Below are 20595 nucleotides of genomic sequence, written 5' to 3'. Positions count from 1 at the left end.
TTGAATCCATTGACACACCAATACAAGTTTCTTAAAACCCACTCAGTGATTCCTAGATCTACACACATCTCTAATCACTTACCTATAGATTCACTCATACATGCTGTCAATATCAATAGAACACTATCAAATATACGTATACACCTATATCGACATTACACACCAGCACACACCCTATTCACTTATGCAGTCATCCCACTCATTTATGCAAACAATGAATCATACTTACACACTTATACAAACACCACTTCATTTATTCATATAGATAGTAACTCATATTTAGTGTGTTATAAAATCACTATTACAGGTATACAGTTATCCATATAGTCACTCATACAATCACTGAGTCTTATGTATACTTATTTATATACAACAACTGTCACATACACTGCCTTTTATTTTTCTAGTTTGTTGGACATGTACCATTGAGAGATATATTTGCTCATCACCACACCCATAAAGATATTCACTCACCCAAACAACTTTAATAACATGTAGTCTTAACCTCATATACCTACTGAATCAACTATTCACACATCTTTCGGCAGTCACCCCCCCCCCACCGAACCACACACACATTCACTCTCCCATACAAATACTCAGTTAACTAATCAATAACTTCACATAGCTAGTAACCAACTGGTGCAGCTGTTTACAAAACAACTGAGAAAGTGATACAGATATTCACACAGTTTAGTCACTATCCAATATATTTAGTGAGACACTTTAAATTAGTCACTTAGACAGTCAATCACAGTGCTACTAAATCCTCCATCCAGATATTTATATTTATATATCCACTCATTCTTCAATGCAGATTGCTATATATATAATACATATTTAACTAACGAACCAAACCACATTCACTGGATGATGTCATCAGTGATGGCATCAGTGATGTAATATGTGACATCATCAGCAGTGGATTGCGGGTGCGCAAGTTATAGTGAGTACAACTAACTATAACGGAGTTATTTCAATGGTTTTGTACGAGTGAAATGTCCAGCTAACTATAACAGCCCCGAAACCTATGGTTTTTTTCAGTGAATATATATATATATATATATATATATATATATATATATATATATATATATATATATATATATATATATATGCGGAAGCCTTCGCCTCTGCAATCCCTCAGTTCAACAGACGAAGCAGACCCAAAATCGGTGCAAAGTTTTTTATTGTGAACCCTTTATGTCCGCCATGACGCGTTTCAGCCTCCAAGAGGCCTTGATCACATGACGCTTCAGGAGGAATAGTGCAGTATTTAAAGTGCTACGTGCATTTGAAAAAGTAACTGACGTGTATCACATGGTCAATAGACATAGAAAAATACACTGATACATGCTAGGCAAATGCCTTAGTAAGATTCAATTATAGCACCGGTCACAAATCTAGATAGATCACTGTACATAACAAATACAACATCATTGGATGTTAAATGTTTTGAAAATAACAGTCCTATTTCAGGGAAATTTATAAAATATTTATAAAAATACCTAAAATAACACAATTGCTTAAAACCTTAAAAAGATATCAAATATAACCCCTGTAAGTGTGAATTTGTTTGCATAAGAAAAGGGAATAATTCAATCAAGGATTTGTTACACCTAAATGGACTAAAAATCTTTCTCAATAAGATCTATTCACAATCAATAAAAGAAATGCATAGAATATCATTGATCTTATCAAAAACATAGTTTTCATACCGAATGTATAAAAACTTTGCATGATAAACAACTTTCTATAAGACAAATTGTCACTTGAGAAATAACGCAGCCCAAAGTGCCAGTGCAAAAGAGACAAACATATGGTAACAGATCAAGCCCAATTGGGCATGATACTGAATTTCTATGTCAAGAACTTGATTATACAGTACAATAGTGAAATAAATATGTGCTAAAAACCAATAGTGAAAAGCTGCTATACAAATATTTATGTACACGAAATGGAGGCTGAATTTATGAGGAATTCATATATAATGTGTGCAACAAGACAATGCAAAACTGACTGCGGCTATAAGCATGTGAAAAAATCCTCACTAGCGTTAAGACCATGAGGTGTCTTGGTGTCTAGTGTCAGGATGTATCGAGTTTCCAATGCTCGAAGAAGGGCCTCTCGATTTCCCCCTCTTCTAAGTGGCATAACTGTGTCAATCACAAAGAATCTCAGTAGATCAGAGTTGTTATCATGAGACTCCTTAAAAGGACGTGCCACTGGGTAGGAAGCATCACTGCAGCGGATCGCTCTAATGTGCTGGAGTATCCTCTTGTGGACCTGCAACTTGGTACTTCCAACATATTGCAGGCCACAAGGACACTCCAACACATAGACTGCAAACTCCGTCTTGCAAGTAAGTAGGTTGGAATTGGGAACTGTGGTCTCTTTGAAGGGGATTCTGGAAGATGTTTTACTAACACCCTTCCTGCATGCCTTGCAGGCAGCACATTTCACGAATCCCTTCCTAGAACTTATCCAAGATTTAGCAACTACCGGTTCTGGGCTACTCTTAACCAGTGTGTCGCTGATCGACCTGGCTTTTCTGAATGTGATGTCAGGATTAACCGACATAAGACTACCAATGACTGGATCATTACGCACCAAGCTCCAATTCTTTTTGAAGATTTTTCATAAAGACTGGTGTTGCCTGTTGTATGTCAGAACTAGTCTTGTTGATACATTGTCCTCACCAACTACAACAGCTGCCTTGGAACTTTTGTTGCATAGGGCCACACCTCTAGAACTCCCATTGGCTTTCTTTATGGCTTTATCAACCATATCCTCAGTATAGCCTCTTGCCACAAACCTGTCTCTACTGGCCTTCTGTGCTGTTCACATTTAGTTTGTGTGCTGCATATACGCCGAATACGCAGCATCTCCCCAAAGGGGATACTGCGTATTAAGTGTCCCGGATGGTGGCTCGTGGCGTGCAACACAGTGTTGCCAGCTGGGGTTTTTCTAAATAGTCTAGTCTCCAATCTGCTGTTATGTATAAAGACTTCTACATCGAGGAAACACATTTTGCTGTCACTGATGTGGCCTGTGAAATGTAGATTTAAGAAGTTGTTATTGATCACATTGATGAACCGAAGGGTCTGCTGTTCTGAGCCCCACCAGATTAAAATAACATCCTCTATATATCTATACCAATATGCCACATGCTCAGCAAACTCCACAGCTAGTTGGGAAAGTTATTGTTGAGACAGGTAGAAATCATAGACAATAACATCTTGTTATGATTGTGGAACTGAATGGGCCTAGTGCCTAGATAGTACTCCACCGCCATCATGCCATCATGATGGTGTATGCTAGTATAAAGGGATGTAATATCCAATGTCATTAACATATACTCATCATGCCATTCAACATCATTTAGTTTACGTTAGAAATCGCCAGTATCCTGGACAAAGGAGGGCAAAGATTTTACATGTTCCTGAAGAAATGAGTCCATGTACTTGGACGTATTTTCAATAAGACTTTTCCGTGCTCAAATGATAGGCCTGCCAGGCAGCTTCTGAGGATTTCTTATCCACCTTGGGGATGAAGTACATGGCGGGGATATCAGGATGATCATTTTTTCAAAACCTTAATTCATCTTGACTTAGAAGCCCCGCACTCTTCCAGGCTATCAACTTATTATAGAAATCATACCATGACTGTTTCACAGTCCTGATATCACTTCTTTTGTAGCACTGTCGGTCGTTAAGTTGATTGTAGGACTCCTCAAGATATAATTTGCGAGGCCACAACACAACATTTCCTGAAAAAAACATCATTTTCAGGGACGTTATAGTTACTTGGACATTTAACTCATATAAAACCAGAGAAATTCACCTGTTATAGTTAGTTGAGCTAACTATAACTCGCACGCCCGCAATGCACTGGTGATGACATCACATATTACATCACTCATGACATGGTCAGTGACATCACTCATGACATCACGGATGACATCATCCAGTGAATGTGTTTTTCTGTAAAGTTTAAATATTTTTCATATATATCTATGCCAAGGGCAACTGAAGAATGAGTGGATGTAGAAGTGCCTGAATGGATTATTTAGTAGATGCATGACTGACTGTATAAGTCACAGATTGAACGTATGTTACTGAATGCATGGGTTAGTGACTAAACTGTGTGAAAGTCTATATTAGTCTCTCAGTTGGTGTGTAAGCAGGTGCATGGGTTGGTGAGTAGCTACATCAGTGTCTATATGGGTTATTGATTGATTGTATGAGTATCTGTATGGGTGTCTGAGTGTCTATGTGTGTGGGTGGGGGTATCTGATTCTGTGCATACATGTCTGAATGGCTGATTTACTGGTTGTATAGATTCAAAAGTGCATCTCGGAAGGGCTGTATGGGTAGCTGACTGTGTGTACAGGTGTGTTGATTAGTGAATTGATATCTAAGTTGTATATATGTAAGTAACTATATATGTTTTTAGACAGTATATGTGAGTGTTGGGGTGTATAATTGACTATACATGAGAGACAGTGATTGCAAGAGTGTCTACATACATGAATGTGTACTTGTATTAGTGATTGTGTAAGAGAGTAAGTATGTGTTAGTATCTATATAAATAAGGGAGATTGTGTGTGTATAAATAAGTCAGGTGGTGTGTATGTGTCTGCATAGGTGAGTACATAGGTGTGTGATTGATTTTTGGCATGACTGAGTAGATGTGTGAGTAACTCCATGGATCAGTAGCACTGTGTGAATGTATGTATAGGTGTATGAGTGGATACTATACTGATGTAGTGATGAGTGACAGCATGTATGAGTGACTGTATGAGTGTATGCCTAGCTCACAATATATAGATAGGAAGCAGTGGATGGGTATCTAGCATCTGGTATTGGTGTGTCTATGGTTTCGAAAATGGTAGTCTGTATTTTAGAGTACGTGTATCAAAGGTTATATTACAGTGTGAGGAGGTGTGTCAGACTATCACATGGATGATGTCATCAGTGATGTCATCAGTGATGTCATTTGAGATGTCATCAGTGATGTCATGAGTGATGTCACTGACCATGTCATGAGTGATGTAATATGTGACGTCATCACCAGTGCATTGCGGGCGCGCGAGTTATAGTTAGCTCAACTAACTATAACGGGTGAATTTCTCTGGTTTTATACGAGTCAAAAGTCCAAGTAACTATAACATCCCTGAAACCTATGGTTTTTTCAGTGAATTTCTAAGGTTTTTTTAAATGCTAATTTCTAACTATAACGTCCCTGAAACCTGTGGTTTTTTCAGTGAATTTCTATGGTTTTTTAAATGCTAATTTCTAACTATAACGTGCCTGAAACCTATGGTTTTTTCAATGAATTTCAAAGGTTTTTTAAATGATAATTTCTATCTATAACATGCCTGAAACCTATTTTTTTCTGTGAATTTCAATGTTTTTTTAATGCTAACTTCTAATTATAATGTTCATTTAACCTTACTGCTTTCTCCTTGCCTCTCCCCTTTTCTTCTCTCTTCTTCCAATTTCTTCATTGTTTTGTCCTTGATTATTCTCTTTTCCCTTGTCTCTATTCCCCCTCTTCCTTAACCCTCGGTAATTTTTCCCTACTCACCTCTCTTTAGTACTCGTCTACCCACTTCCCATCCTTTTTTGCTTCCTTACACTGCAGACTCTTTCCCTTGCTTCTCGTTTCCTGTTCTTTTCTTCCTGTCGATAGTCTGCTCCTCCATCCACTCACAGCCCATCCCTATCTTATCATATATCTGCAGGATCTGTTCCCTGGCCTCGCAAAAAGCATAATCAGTGTCATAATGCTGGCAGGTTAACTGGCTGTTCTGACAACTAAGAGTGCTGCTTCCACTCCACTCTAATAAGTTTGTGTGTAGAGAGGTGCAGAAAAGTAAGTAACTTTCTGGGCCTAATACCTTGATAACAGGACCCACAGTAGATCCTAGTACCTCCAATATTACAGTTAGAGGAACGTCAGGCCCTAAGACGCTAGGCAGAGCTTAGGACATGTAGAAAGATATTCGTTCACAAGATTACCGTGACAAGCCTCCAAACTCCCCACGATATCTTAACCTGCCACCAGAAGCGACCCCGTACACAGTCATCCTGGCTAACGTACCTCCCCTCTCACAAAATGTCTATGAACACTGGTCAACTTTAAAAAAATAAATCATTACATTTCTTAAATTCAAGGACCGGCATTGGTCATACCTTCTTCTCAGAATTTAAAATGGTACGGAGAATATGGTGGGTGGGCACCTCAGCAAAAACCATGAAGGGAGACTGTATTGTTCTAACTTTTAGCTCGCCAGCTTTGGCATACCCAATTCTGGAGAGGGGAGGTAATAGGTCAGTGAATCCCAATGACATTAACATATAACCATTGGGATTTTTCTACCAACCGCCCAATTACTCCATACCACGATGGCATGCGCCTGTAGGTGAAAATCTTATGGGTAACAGGGAACCTAGATACTTGGTACCAGTAAGCAACCGTTTTAATGTTTTGAGCTCACTGGAGGAGATTGACTGGACACAGAGGTGTATGGTCAGCCTAAAACTTTATTCGTTCAGGCTGAAGACAGGGGCTCTGGTGGGTCAGCAAAGGCAGGAAAGGCTGTTCCCTTGCGCACTTACACTGGTAAAGGCCATACAGTTGAGGTTCTAGGGACAACTGCTCCGAAATCAGCAGTTCTACTGGATCCCGTGGGTTGTACAGATATTTCCACCTACATAGCAACACACCCACTGAACCACCGAGGGTCTTAACCTCTACCAATACCCCCGACACGGGCAAATTACTTTTTTGTAATATTGCTTCATGGAATATCGCGAGCATCTCCTCCAAGCTAAATAATTCTTTGTGGTGAGATTTTATATTGCAATTTGAGGTTTTATGCCTTCAAGAAACCTGGTTACGGGAGGCGATCCATATGAATGGTTTCAGGACGTACCACACTCCAGCCATAGACAGTCCAAGTGGTAGAGCTAAGGGTGGGCTATGCACTTACATCTCATGTATTTTAAAAGTGGAGGTGAAAACAGTGTCTGTTAGTGATCCCTACAACCAAACGGTCATTCTAGACTTGTACACAAAACATTGTATAATCTTCACTAACTTTTACAATAATATTCCACCTGACAAAATTGGAAATGTAGTTAAAGGTATGATCAAATCGTTGAAATCTGTTTGCAATAATAAGGCAAAAGATTTGATGTTAATACTGACCGGGGATTTTAACTGTGCATTATGAACCAATGATGATAAAGTATGCAGTGTTTTGATTGAAGATGGGGCATGCTCATCTCACTTTTGACATTCTGACCTGGGAGAGCAACTTAATGAGTTCATTTTTAGCCTTAATTTGGGCTTTGTGAATGAATTATGTCAGCCTTCTATCCCCATGCCCTGGACATTTATTGGTAGGGGTTTTCACACTACCATAGACTACATCTTAACTTCATGTAATTATGCCAATAGGCTGCACTCATTTACTGTTTCAGATAACTCTATTAGCGATAATTTTCTGCTATTTTTGTCAGTGACACTACCCTCGAGTAGAGCACCTAGATCTAATAAGGATGACCAACTGTTAGAAAATATAGCGATCGGAAGATCGAATGGGTACTCCCTGCGTTGGGCCATGGTGGATCAGGTTGCAATAACAAAGACAGTGGTGGACAGATGTAGGTCTGCCATCGGGACTTGCCTGAACGAGACAGCTGCTCCAGATAACATCATGGCCTCATTTCAGGTGATATCTAATGCTATAAAAGAAGCTCTTCTAAGGCGTACTGGTAGCAGGAGACATTCGAAAGGGTGGTTTGATTCCAGTTGTACCCAGGCTTACTTCCTCCTAAAAAAGGAGTTACATAAAACTCCCAGAAACCTAGATGATGTAAGGAGTGCCAGAGCGGGTTATAAAAAAGCTATAAAGGTTAGAAAAACTACCCTGAAAAATGAGGCCTGGGAGACCCTACATAAGGCCTCAATAACGAATGATAGTTCAGCTTTCTGGAAGGTAGTCAAAGATCCTTTCCTGTCATGCGAGGCTGGTCCTTCTATTGAAATTGCAATTGCTGAGGAAGAATGGATTAAACATTTTTCCAGAGTATACAGAGGCGACGGCAACCCTGGTGTGACCTGTAACTTTGCCTGGGAAAACTGTAATTTGAAGCCCATTCCATCCAACTTTGACTTATCATTCACCCTGGATGAGGTGGAGCGGGCCCTATCCTTAAGCATGGGTGGTAAGGCTCCTGGACCAGACAGGGTCCCCATAGATTTATTTAAGTCAAACATTTCCTTCTGGGGACCCATTCTGCTTCAGGTAATTACTGTGAGCTGCAGCACCACCTTCCCATCAACTTGGGTAGAATCTACTATAGTCCCTATCTTTAACAAGGGGGACAGACAGGACCCCGGTTGTTACCGTCCAATTTCTTTGCTGGACGCAGTAACTAAAGTTATAAGCAATATTATTTTAGAACGCCTCCAGGATTGGGCAGAGAAGAACTCCGTCCTATCCGACCTACAATACGGATTTTGAGCAGGGTTAGGGACAGTGGAACAGGGTTTAAATCTGTCTATCCTGGTGGGCAAGAATACGAGGGCAAAGAAGGGGAACCTATTTTTAGCATTTGTGGACCTCACAGCCGCTTTTGACCGTGTCGTCCACAGTAAACTCTGGTCTATTTTAAAGGATATGGGGGTTGACGTCCTGATCATTGATTCCCTTAAGTGTTTTTATAGTGACGCCAAGGCACGCATCCGCTATGGACTGAGGGGTGAGCGGTCGGCCGCATTTTCGATCAGGAGCGGAGTCAGGCAAGGGTGTGTCCTGGCTCCGTTCCTATTTAACCTTTATCCTAACAGTCTGGGAGAGGCTCTCAAGAAGGATAATAATGATTTCCCTCTGGTGGCAGGACGTCCCATCCCAGCCCTTCTTTACGCAGACGATGCAGTGCTTATGTCCCGCACACAAGTAGGACTACAAAGGGTGCTGGATAGTTTTTTCTATTTTATGAAAGATCTAGGGTTAAGAGTAAACTCTTCTAAGACCTTTATCGTGCGATGTGGCTCTGGTACAAAGAAACCCAAGGATATGTTTGTGGCAGGACAGAATATCGAGGTAACCAAAAAGTTCTCATATTTGGGAATCCTCTTTGCACATAAAGATACTTGGGCACAAGCTGTGGCAGCGAAAAAATTGATACTCCTTAGAACAACATCTGCCCTTACAAATTTTGCCAGGAAGCTGGGAAAAAGGCCATCCGAGGAGCTTATCAAAATCTATAAGGCAAAGTGTGTCTCTTCAGCAGTGAACGGCACAAGGGTCTGGGGGGTTTCTGACCTGTTACCTATCAAACGTATTGAAAATAATTTTTTAAGGTATATTCTATATGTCCCAAAGAGTACGTCAACTTTTTTTGCCATGCGGAGCTGGGATTGCCCCTCATCTCTGTTTTAACAAAGCTCGAGCCTGTGCTTTTATGGCACAGGCTTTGGACCAAAGATGAGGCTAAATTAAACAGAGACATTCTATTAGACACTCTGAAACTAGAAGGGGTATTAAAGATCCCACGGATAAGGTACGTCCGCAACTTCTTACAAGATCTCGGATGTTTAGATTGCTTTATCAACCCAAGAACTATCGGGACAATAACAAGAAAAGAATTATGAAAGGAGGCCCTCGCGCTGTTGGACTCTATTAGATTGTCCTCTGAGGTACTGAAACCTACAGTGCTGCACCACCAGATGATTTTATCCACTTGTAGCCTTCAACCTTATTTGACTTTTGTACCTTGAGTATATGATAGGTTTTTATTAACCAGACTCAGGTTGGGTGTATTTCACAGACTAGTTACTTTACCCTTAATGAACGATTGGACTCGTAACCTTCGACCTTGTCCCTGTGACAATAACTCCAGTCAATCTACAATACATGTGGTTCTTTTCTGTAGATTTTATACCCATACAAGGAAAACGTTTTTAGCACCACTTTTAAAAACGCTCGGGCTCCACCAAAGTCGACCTGCTCTTCTTGCACTAAAACATTTAGATAATGAGCACAGTGTTTTTAAAACTGTAATTTTTCTGAAGGAGGTTCTGAGTCAAAGGAAAAGCATGCTTAATTGATCGATTCTAATCAGATAAAGATTTTCAATGTAATATCGTCTTAATTAAATACTGTCTTTTTAACTTTGTATTATATTATTGACGATGCGTACATGTGTAGGTTATTTTTGTAAACTATGTACTGCTCGATACGTTTACCGTTTCTGATTTACTTTTTAATCATGTATTATACCAGAGTCTATGTGTACATCTGTAGGACATTATTAACCAACATATTTACAGATCTGTTCTTTTTAATGTTTTCTTGTGAGCTTTTATGATTGTCTGATATAGCTATCGAGTAAAGCTTTATTTGACTTTTTTTTTTTTTTTTTTTTGTAAAAACCTTTATTCGTGCATCTTAAAAGAACAAATACGGGCCTACAACCGTCAGGCCGGCCACGATACAGTAAAGCACTGATACCCACATTACAGCCCCCGTGCATCAGCGGTCAGGATTAACAACAGGTTATGAGTCACATACTGGAGATATCTTTGAAACCCGGGGAAGGAGAGGTGAAGGTTAATTTTAAGTTTTTTGATAATTTTATCAGAGAAAAAAGTCAATGAAGGGTAAGAGCAAAGTAGATTCGAGTCCGCAAGATAGCTTCACCACACGGGCGAGCAGCAACATCAGTAAGAACAACAATGGGAGTAAAGTCTCAATCAGTGAGGCGGTGCAGAGATATATCAGGATAGTCACATGAGCAAGTACGCGCCCCTCCAGAGCCGCCCCCACTCGATCCACCCCACACCCGGACCCCGAATCGAAGAAAGTAGAGCACAGAGACATAAAAGAAGAAAGGCCCATAGAACTAATTGAGAACAGAGTATTACCCCCCCACCCTACACCAATGCGGAGGCTACGGCCTACCCCCCCCCCAGCATAGTGCCTGTCGCCCAATGAACCCGAAATATAGAGAAGAGAGAAAGTAGGAACAGAGTAAAGAAGGGAAGAAAACAGAAAAGAAGGTGGGGAGGAGCCCACTGGACACCAGAGCGCCCCGAACCATCAGCCAGTTATGGCCCCCACACACTGAGAGCCCTCTACGCCAAAAAACGGCATGCAAAGATACCATGGCACCACAGTTTAAGCAAGGGATACAAGTCGCGACGAGTGCGCGCAAAACATACATACAGTCCCAGTCCCAGGCCAGCCCGTCCATAAACCATAGCGATAGAAGTCAGTCTAGCCCTGGCCCGATCGCGGGCTTGGGATTAAACCAGCTCCTGCGTGAAGGCCCCGTGTCCCGAGCAGACAAAGACAAGATGGCCGCTTGTGAGAGGATGGTGAAGTAGGATCACGAAATGGCCGCCGACCATCGATTGAGGTCCCTCGTTGCACCACATAAAATCCAAACCTGGCAAGTAAGGTACAGGAGTTCCACAAAAAGGCAGCAGTGGGCCACCGCGGACGGTCCCTTGAAGCCGTTAGGTATCGCTCAGCAGGATAGCCTCGCGGACGCGGTGGGGCAGGGAACAATGAAGCAGGCAGCCATGACCTGGGGGACAAAGTATCCGCAGTTGAGGTGGAGAGCGGTGGACCATGGGCGCCGGGAGCGCTAGATGAAGGCACCAGTGTAGCACAATCATACACCGCCGCTGCGTCCCCGCAAGAGGACAAGAGCACCGGATGACCCACGCCCTGTGGATGACAAACAGCGCGCCCACGGCCCGCAGCCGACAGTATGGGGTCAAACCTCTCACTCAGCGCCTGCAGGCCAGCGCACATCTGTAGTTGAAAGTCCCGCAGGACAGCCAGAACGGAGCCGCATGTCAGCGGAAGCTGGGCCCCAACATCGGCAGCAATCCGGGACGGCACTGTGGAGCTGGTGTCCGGAAGAGGGAGGGCGAAGTGGGCAGCGGGCGAGACCGGAGTATCACCCCCCAGCCGCGAGCAGGCACTCAACGCCATGTTTTGCCGCTATACCGTGCAATGGCCAGGGGGAGGGGGTCGTGGCAAGGGGTCAATTCCCCTCAGGTCTACGCCGCAACAGGAAAGGCCGACAGTCGCTTATCTTCTCGCCGGTCCCCCTCGCCGCCGGCTAGGCAATAGGCAAAGGGGGCAGCAGCCCCCCACAGCTCGGTCCTCAGAGCGGGGCAGGAGACTCACCGCACCGGGGCCCACCCCACAGCTCCAGCCCGTCAGGCACAGGGTGCAGAAGGTGTCCGGCCGTCTCTCCCCGGGCTCATCCGGCAACGATCCATGGTGCGAGGCGAGATCGGGACCGCGGGGCTCAGGTTAGCGCTAGCTGGTCCGGTAACTGCGGAGCTTCCAGGAGGCCGGCAAAGGCCGTAAGGGCGCAGGGTTTCAGTGCCGAGGACAAAAGCACCCAGAACTCGGGCATCCGGGCGGGTTGAGACTCCGGGAAAGCAGCAGCGCGGTCAGCGCGTCTTCGCACACGGTGCACCTCGAAAATCGGCGAGGATGGGCATCAGGATAGTAGTCCGAGGCCACGGACCGACGGAGCCGGGCGCTCAAGCGTCTGCTCCGGTCGCCATCTTGGCTCCTCCCTTTATTTGACTTTTAAGTAACTGCACGAGTGTCATGCAGCCCCAGACTCCATAACCTTAAAGAAAGGAGCATTGAGAGAACAGATCAGAGCAGTGGCCTGGGCCCCTAGCCAGAGGTGGGTCCACCTCGCTCACCCATAACCCCCCCCTTCCTCTACAGGTTACACGAGCGCCATCAGCACGCTGACCAGCTGTAGCAACTTTAAATAAAGTACGAGAAGGGTTATGCGGTGCTCACAGGAGGCTCAGGAACTGGGAAGGACTTCATGATGTAGACGAGTGCCGGAACTGTGCCAGCTGCGACACCCATTCCAAAATACCACCCCACCCATGTTCATGAGGAGATGCTAAGAGTTACTCAGCTCATTAAAGAGGCCAAGGCAGGCCTGGGAGTCAAGCGTGGCGCTACAACAATTCAGGCTCTACTATGCGACTCGGAGTGACGTGTTAGTTGGGCCTGTGTGGGTAGAAAATGCAACACGCAGCTACACTGTTGAAGCGATAATGGGTACGCACCTATTGCGTTTTCTTGAGCAGCAGCGTCTCTTTACTGGCTGCAGGAAATGCAAAGGGCAGGGGGCATCTGACAGGGGAGAGAGTGGCATAAGATGCGTGTGCCACCGGAGCCCGTAGAGCTGCACTGGAGGGCGGGTGCATCTGACAGGGGAGAGAGTGGCATAAGATGCATGCGCCACCGGAGCCCGTAGAGCTGCACTGGGGGGCGGGGGCATCTGGCAGGGGAGAGTGGCATAAGATGTGTGCGCCACCGGAGCCCGTAGAGCTGCACTGGGGGGCGGGGGCATCTGGCAGGGTAGAGTGGCATAAGATGCGTGCGCCACCGGAGCCCGTAGAGCTGCACTGGGGGGCGGGGGCATCTGGCAGGGTAGAGTGGCATAAGATGCGTGCGCCACCGGAGCCCGTAGAGCTGCACTGGAGCTCAGGGGTCCGAGTGGCAGTCGTGCAGAAGCTGCGCTGGTGAACGCTCCAATTCCACTGCAATTGCCCGTGTGCCAGTATGAGTAGAGGCAGTGGTCGAAGTGGGCGGGATCGGAAGGGCACGGCGTGCCCCTACTTTTTAAATTTAACAAAGTCCGTTCCCCTACTTCTTCATTTCTAAAATGCGTCCCAGGACAGAAGGAATGGTCCGAACTTGAAAAAATATTACGAGCCCTGTTTGGTGCACAATGAGGAAGGCCTCTGGAGTGGCGGGACCTCTTCCCCCTTCCCCTCTGTTTCTGTGGGAAGGGGCCTGCCCAGCAACACTGTAAGAGCCGTTTTGCACTATAGGAACAATAAAGCAGCGCGAGAAAGTGGCTTCCAATGATGGCCCGGTAGCTGGAATGATTTACATCTCATTCACTGACGATGCTACCTGCCTGTCCCCTACTGTGACTAATACACTTTCTCATCAGGATGCATTGGCGCCCCGCCCTTGACCTCCTCTGCCGTTTTTTTCGGACTCACCCATACGCTACAAGAAAAGGAAGAAGACTCCAGCGTGGACTTTGGCAAACTGTGCCCAAACCTTGGCGCTTTTTAACAAACAAAAAAAGCTGTAGAAAACGTTTAATATCTTCCTTATTTCCTCATTTTATTTTATAAATTGTGTATTGCTGCTCTGTGGGTTCAGGGAGAGATGCAATATTTTTAAAAATACTATTTCCTTTTTTAAGGATATAACATAAAAGCAGCCAGAGGTGTTCAGTTCTGTGACGCCCGAGCACCGGAGCCCCTTGTGGACCCCATCCAGGGTCGGACTGTGAAAACAAATAGACCCAGGCACCAAGGCTTTCTTGTCTGCACTAAAAGCTATTGAAGGAGCTGAGAGGTGCAGTGGGCACACCGAGCAGTGGTGCCTACCAGATGCGTTGGGCGGTGGGTGGAGGGGGTCATGGGCTGCTGTTCACTCCACTCCGCACAAACATTTAAAAAAAAAATGAAATAAACAGCAGGCATTTATTCAAAGTTTAATTGCAGTAGAAGAAGGAAAGTAGACAGCAAACATGTAAAAATATGATAGTCTCTTCAAAATTCAGAAATGTTTCATTAGCCAGCAAAGCCATCTCACCTTCGTAAATCGTATTATAGTAGTGCATTCAGAAGAATTTTTTTTAAAGTGATAGCTTTCAAATATTCAAACATGAATTTAGAAACGTTGATGCTCTCCCCCGCACTTCCACAGAGAACAAAGCCATCAGTGATTAAATCCAAAAACAGGAGAAGGTGTTGTACAGTCTTAAATCATGTAGTTTGAGGTTCTCTTCTATGTGATAATGAAGAACAAGCATTTGCAATGCAATAGGTCTCGCAGTTATACGAGTTTGAGCTATTGGCATTATAAATGACAGTGCCTTTTATTTATGTTTTTAAAAAAACAAACTTAAATAAAAAGCATTGTCATTTACAATGCCAATAGCATTTGCAATGCAATAGGTCTTGCATTTGCAAAAGTTTAAGCTATTGGCATTGTCATTTACAATGCCAATAGCTCAAACTCCTATAAATGCGAGACCTATTGCATTGCAAAGCTATTGGCATTGTAAATGACAAACCTTTTATTGATGTGTTGGTTTTGAAAACAGATAAATAAATGGCATTGTCGTTTACAATGCCAATAGCTTAATCTCTCGCAAATGCGAGACCTATAGGTCTCGTATTTACGCGAGTTTGAGCTATTGACATTGCAAATAACAATGCGTTTTATTTATGTTTCAAAAACCAAAACATAAATAAAAAGCATTGTCATTTACAATGCCAATAGCTCAAACTCACGTAAATGCGAAACCTGTTGCATTGCAAATGCTTGTTACAGCACGGCATAAACAGCAACAAATAGTCGAACCCCAGCCATTTTGGAAGCTACCAACACAAGGGTGTCTGATTTCTGGCGAGTTATAAAACAATTACAGCCACATTGCTATGGTCCTTTGATATCCCCAACCTGCCCAGGCTTCAAAGGTTCCTACAGTACAGTTTCTGGAGACTCAGCCTAAACACGGACAAGATTCAGGCACACAAACACACGTATATGGCACAACGGAAAGGAAAGGCGTCCCCTGCAGTGGCCTGGTAAGCAATGCCTTGGGCCCTGGCGCTTTTCTATTTACAAATTAAGCACTGAATTACCAATAGGTTGTGGGTGAAGTGGGATCTGAGAGGAATAAAAACAGTAACTCTAGTGCCTTTTTTGATACAACACTTTGGAGCACTTTTCTGCATATTAGATATCTGATGTTAGTTAAGCTTAGTAGCTGTAATGGCGCACAATGTACTGACCCCGTAAGCATAGAAGGCTGAACTGATTTTGAGGCGATGTGAACCTGTAACTTTTAGATGTACATGAATATTAAAATTACTGAGCAGTCGCGCAGGCTACATTTCTGGAAGTGCAACCATAATAAGTTTGTTCCACCACTACTAGACACTGCCCCCCCTTACCTAATGAAGGTAGTCTCCCCTGACCCCCCCAATCCCCCCAAAAATCGATAAAAACGTATCTATAAAAAATTTTTTTTTTAAAGACAACACACTAACCATGTGCCCCATCTGAAAGGATACCTCCCTGCAACCCCTTGCTTTCATTTGTCCACCAATGCAATCTATGCACTTTAATCCCGTCTCAGATGAGTACACGCACCAGAAGGATGGCAGAAACCCTGACCTCCAAGTGATAATATGGACAACTATTATAGTCAAATAATGTAAGATGCTGCTTCTTGGTAGGCTGCCTGGAGCATCTCACACTGCAGAAGATACACAGGAAAGGCATGTGGGCACCAGACAGTGGTATATAATAAAAAATGCTAATTAGGGAATGGGCTACAGAAGTGCACTCCCTTCCGAGTAAGAAGGTGACGGAGCATAAACACTGGTATAATGCCGTAATACTTCACAAGTAAAATGCAGTTACAAGTTAATTCCCGCAGAATGGGGAATAACTGTGAAGATCAGTTTTTTACCGAGCGGAATTCCACACAGTATTTTATTTTTTATAGGGATTAATGGTAGGAGGGGAATCTGACAGATGGCCTGGGGGCGGGTCGGGCATCTGGCAGGACTAGATAAGAAAGGAAAGGAAGCTGCTTTGTGGGTAAGTATTACATACTCCCCGTGCGCTGGTATGGGGTGAGGCAGGGTCCAGTAAACAGAGCAGGGCTGCATTGTATAAAAAAAACACAGAGACTGACACAAACACACAGTGAAGACACATGGCAGCGACTGGGGGGGGGGGGGAGCTAGATGAAAGCGGGCTCATGTAGAATATAAGAAAGGCATGCAGCCCCCACCCCTATACACCTGAGGCCCCTGAAGCCCATGCTATGCTTAGAAGGGGGGAGTATGTGGGGCTACAATGCCTCTAGCTTCCTGGGAAAGTAAATTTAAATGAAAAGGAACAGCAAAACTCTGGGTAGGTGGGGGAATAAAATAAAGCGCAGCGGCGGTAATTAAGGTTTGAGTCCCGGCGTGGGCAAGAAAAATGCTAATTAGGGAAGGGGCTATAGAAGTGCACTCCCTTCCGAGTATGTCGGGCAGCGAGTGGGGGCTGGGTGAAGCTGCACACATCCGGCAAGGCAGAAACCAGGAAAGGGGGATTTGTGGCAAGAGAGCAGAGAAGGGCTGCAGCTTTTCTTTTCAGCTCCCCCTCTCCGTCCCTACGGTGGTTGCCCGAGCATGGGGAGATGGAGTGCCCACTCTGCCTGGCTCAGGGCTCGAGGGGCACGCAGGAGGCTCAGTTAGGCTTGCTCTCGCTGAAGACTGAGCTGGTAGGAGGGTACAGGGGGGGTGTGATGGCTGCGGGGCTCCTTCCCATCAACAGGGGGGGGGGGGTTGATGGGAAGGAGCTGCGCCCATGTACGCTATAACACTACCATATAATATGCAAAAAATTTAAGTAAATCTTTGCCTAAGCATTAGTTAACAACAACAAAAAAAACAGCCCCAACCCCAACGCTATTTTTAAAACTGGCACCACTGTTCTCTGCCCGTATCCATGCAAAGCACACGCATCTCCGTAAACTGTAAATAGAGTGAGTGTGAAAGAAAAAGAGTTAGGCAGAGATTAAGAGTGAGGGGTGGGCAGAGACAGAAACAAATATATGGGAAGAGGAAACGAGATAGGAGAAAAGAGAAAGGTATACATACAGAAAGAGAGAGCGTGGCACGGACTGTCCAAACACAAGACAAGCCCGGCGGAGCGTGGCGCGCGCGCGCTTGGGGGCGGGGGAGCGCATTCCAGGCGGGTGAGCGGAGAGCAGGGCTGCATTGTATAACAAGCGCGCACTGAAGTTGACGAGGAGGCAGTGGGAGGGGGGAGTGGGGGCGGGCACAGTGGTGCGGCCGCAGTTGTAAAAGGCAGGGAAAGGGTGAGATTGAGAAAGGGAAAGATAGGGATCAAAGGAAACAATAACAAGCAGGAAGGGGGTGGCAAATGGTGTGCACTTTGATGTCCTCAGTGGCCGCGCGGCTCACTGGACATCAAAGGGGCCGCGAAGTGATCAGGCAGTGCTTTTCAGGCTGCCAAGTGGTGCGCGCGGCCGGCGCACATGCACTGTATTTGGAGGCCTGAAAAGCACTGTTTGCACTTCCAGATCCCCCTCTTACAAAAGCTCTCGCGAGAGCAGCGCTAAAGCGCTGTCTCAGGCGAGACCTAAAAAATTGGTATGTTTTGCTCTTTCTAGCCACGTCTCTGACTCCGCCCACTGACCCAATCCTCTGGTTACTCCCTGCCACACGTGCTCTCCTGGACAGCCTCTTGTGTGGGGATCAAGGGCTAAGACTCACCTTGTACTCCTGGGCAGCTTCGCGAATGGGCCGCGCCCATTGAGTCTTGTGGTCTTTGGACTCTCGACAGATGACGCAGATGGGCTCCTGGTCATCCTCACAGAACAGTTTCAGCTTCTCTTCGTGTTCGCTGCACAGTTTCGCTTCTTGGGGCGCCGTCGCCGTGGTCTGTGTCTGAAGCTGTTTTAACTGTTCGGCCATGTTTGCCAGCTGCTTGTTAGGGAGGAGGGTTTTATTCGAAAAAGTTCCTCTACACTGTGGACACGAGAAGTCTGTCTGCAGCCCCTTCCAGGAGGCAGAGATACAGGACAGACAGAAGACATGTCCACACTCCACGGACACGGGGTCTGTGAAGTAATCCAGACATATAGCGCACGTAGCCTCCTCCTTCAGGCGCTGGAGCTGGTTCGCTGAAGCCATGATCCTGCCGAGGAGAAGGATGTGGTAAACTGCGTAATATCTGGTATCCCTTTGGGACCATATCCCGTGCTCTTCGGCAGTCTTCGGAGCGCTGCTCCATTGGCCAGCTCCGACGGCTGCTCTCGGCCCCGCCCCCTCGAGGAGAGGGGAACCTCGGCGCTGCCTCGGCCTGGTCTGACAGAGCCACCCGCGCTCCGAACAGAGCTGCTGTTTAAAGAATACATTCTGTTCAAATCTATGTAGCGCCCGTCAGCCAAGGTCTGTGGAAAACGCTGAACGGCCAGGGTTGTTTACCTTGCCATCAGCAGTGTTTACGGGCCATGCCAACCTCGGGGAAGAGTAACACATGTAGATGATCAGATGTAAAATAAACGGGGCACGAGAAAAATATGAGACGGCTCAAATACAATTTTTATGGAATAGAAAGACATGAGATGGATGGCTGTCTGTCTCTCTTCCTGCAAATTGCTATTTCCATTACGATTCACTCTCTCTGTTTATTTCTGTCTGTCTCTCTTCGTGCAAAAGTGATTTCCGAGTTTGGCATCCTGTTGAATCGTGTATCCCCTGACTCAGCCCGAGCAGTGATCAGCTGCTTCTGTCTGAACCTGCCCGGGCTGAGTTTCGTTTCCGAAAAGTGCTGAGGAGCAGGGGATACCCGATACCAGATATTACACAACACCGGCACTTCTGGCAAGTGTGAGAAGGCAAATGTGACAAAGCACTGGTGGACAGTGTGAACCTATGACACATCGGCTCGTTAAATGTAAGGATGCTCTTTAAATGTGAGGGTGACCTTTAAATTTAAGGGTGGTCCTTAAATGTGACGATGTGACGATGGTCTTTAAATGTGAGGATGGTCTTTAAATGTGACGATGGTCTTTAAATGTGACAATGCTCTTTAAATGTGACGATGGTCTTTAAATGTCTTTAAATATGAGGATGGTCTTTAAATGTGAGGATGGTATTTAAATGCGAGGATGGTCTTTAAATGTGAGGATGGTCCTTAAATGTCTTTAAATGTGAGGGTGACCTTTAAATGTGACGATGGTCTTTAAATGTGAGGATGGTCTTTAAATGTGACGATGGTCTTTAAATGTGACAATGCTCTTTAAATGTGAGGATGGTCTTTAAATGTCTTTAAATGTGAGGATGGTCTTTAAATATGGGGATGGTTTTTAAATGTGAGGATGGTCTTTAAATATGACAGCGCGCTTTAAACGTGAGGATGGTCTTAGAATGTGAGGCTGGTCTTTAAATGTGATGATGGTCTTAGAATGTGAGGCTGGTGTTTAAACGTGAGGATGGTCTTAGAATGTGAGGCTGGTGTTTAAATGTGAGGATGGTCTTTAAATGTGACGATGTGGGGATGGTCTTTAAATGTGAGGATGGTCTTTAAATGTGACATTGCTCTTTAAATGTGAGGATGGTCTTTAAATGTGAGGATGGTCTTTAAATGTGAGGATGGTCTTGAAATGTGACGATGTGACGATGGTCTTTAAATGTGAGAATGGTCTTTAAATGTGAGAATGGTCTTTAAATGTGACGATGGTCTTTAAATGTGAGGATGGTCTTTAAATGTGATGATGGTCTTTAAATGTGAGGATGGTCTTTAAAAATGTGAGAGTGATCATTAAATGTGAGGATGCTCTTTAAATGTGATGATGGTCTTTAAATATGAGGATGGTCTTTAAAATGTGAGAGTGATCATTAAATGTGAGGATGCTCTTTAAATGTGATGATGGTTTTTAAATGTGAGGATGGACTTTAAATGTG

The 20595-nt window shown here is 44.7% G+C and overlaps 1 protein-coding gene across 1 annotated transcript in view; it reads right to left on the bottom strand.

Annotated features, from left to right (window-relative positions):
* The window catches only part of LOC146771200 (FACT complex subunit SPT16-like), a 267181-nt gene extending 248244 nt beyond the window's left edge, over window positions 1–18937 (bottom strand). Inside the window, exon 1 of the mRNA XM_085640304.1 lies at window positions 18400–18937. Coding sequence (XP_085496430.1) covers window positions 18400–18819 — 420 coding nt within the window. The 5' untranslated portion in view covers window positions 18820–18937. The remainder of the gene's footprint in view (window positions 1–18399) is intronic.
* Between the last annotated feature and the right edge of the window lie 1658 nt (window positions 18938–20595).

This window comes from Triturus cristatus, unplaced genomic scaffold (assembly GCF_964204655.1).
Source record: "Triturus cristatus unplaced genomic scaffold, aTriCri1.1 SCAFFOLD_231, whole genome shotgun sequence".
Lineage (NCBI taxonomy): Eukaryota > Metazoa > Chordata > Amphibia > Caudata > Salamandridae > Triturus > Triturus cristatus.
Note: the sequence above shows the minus strand (reverse complement) of the source record. Positions and strands in the feature narration are given on the sequence as shown.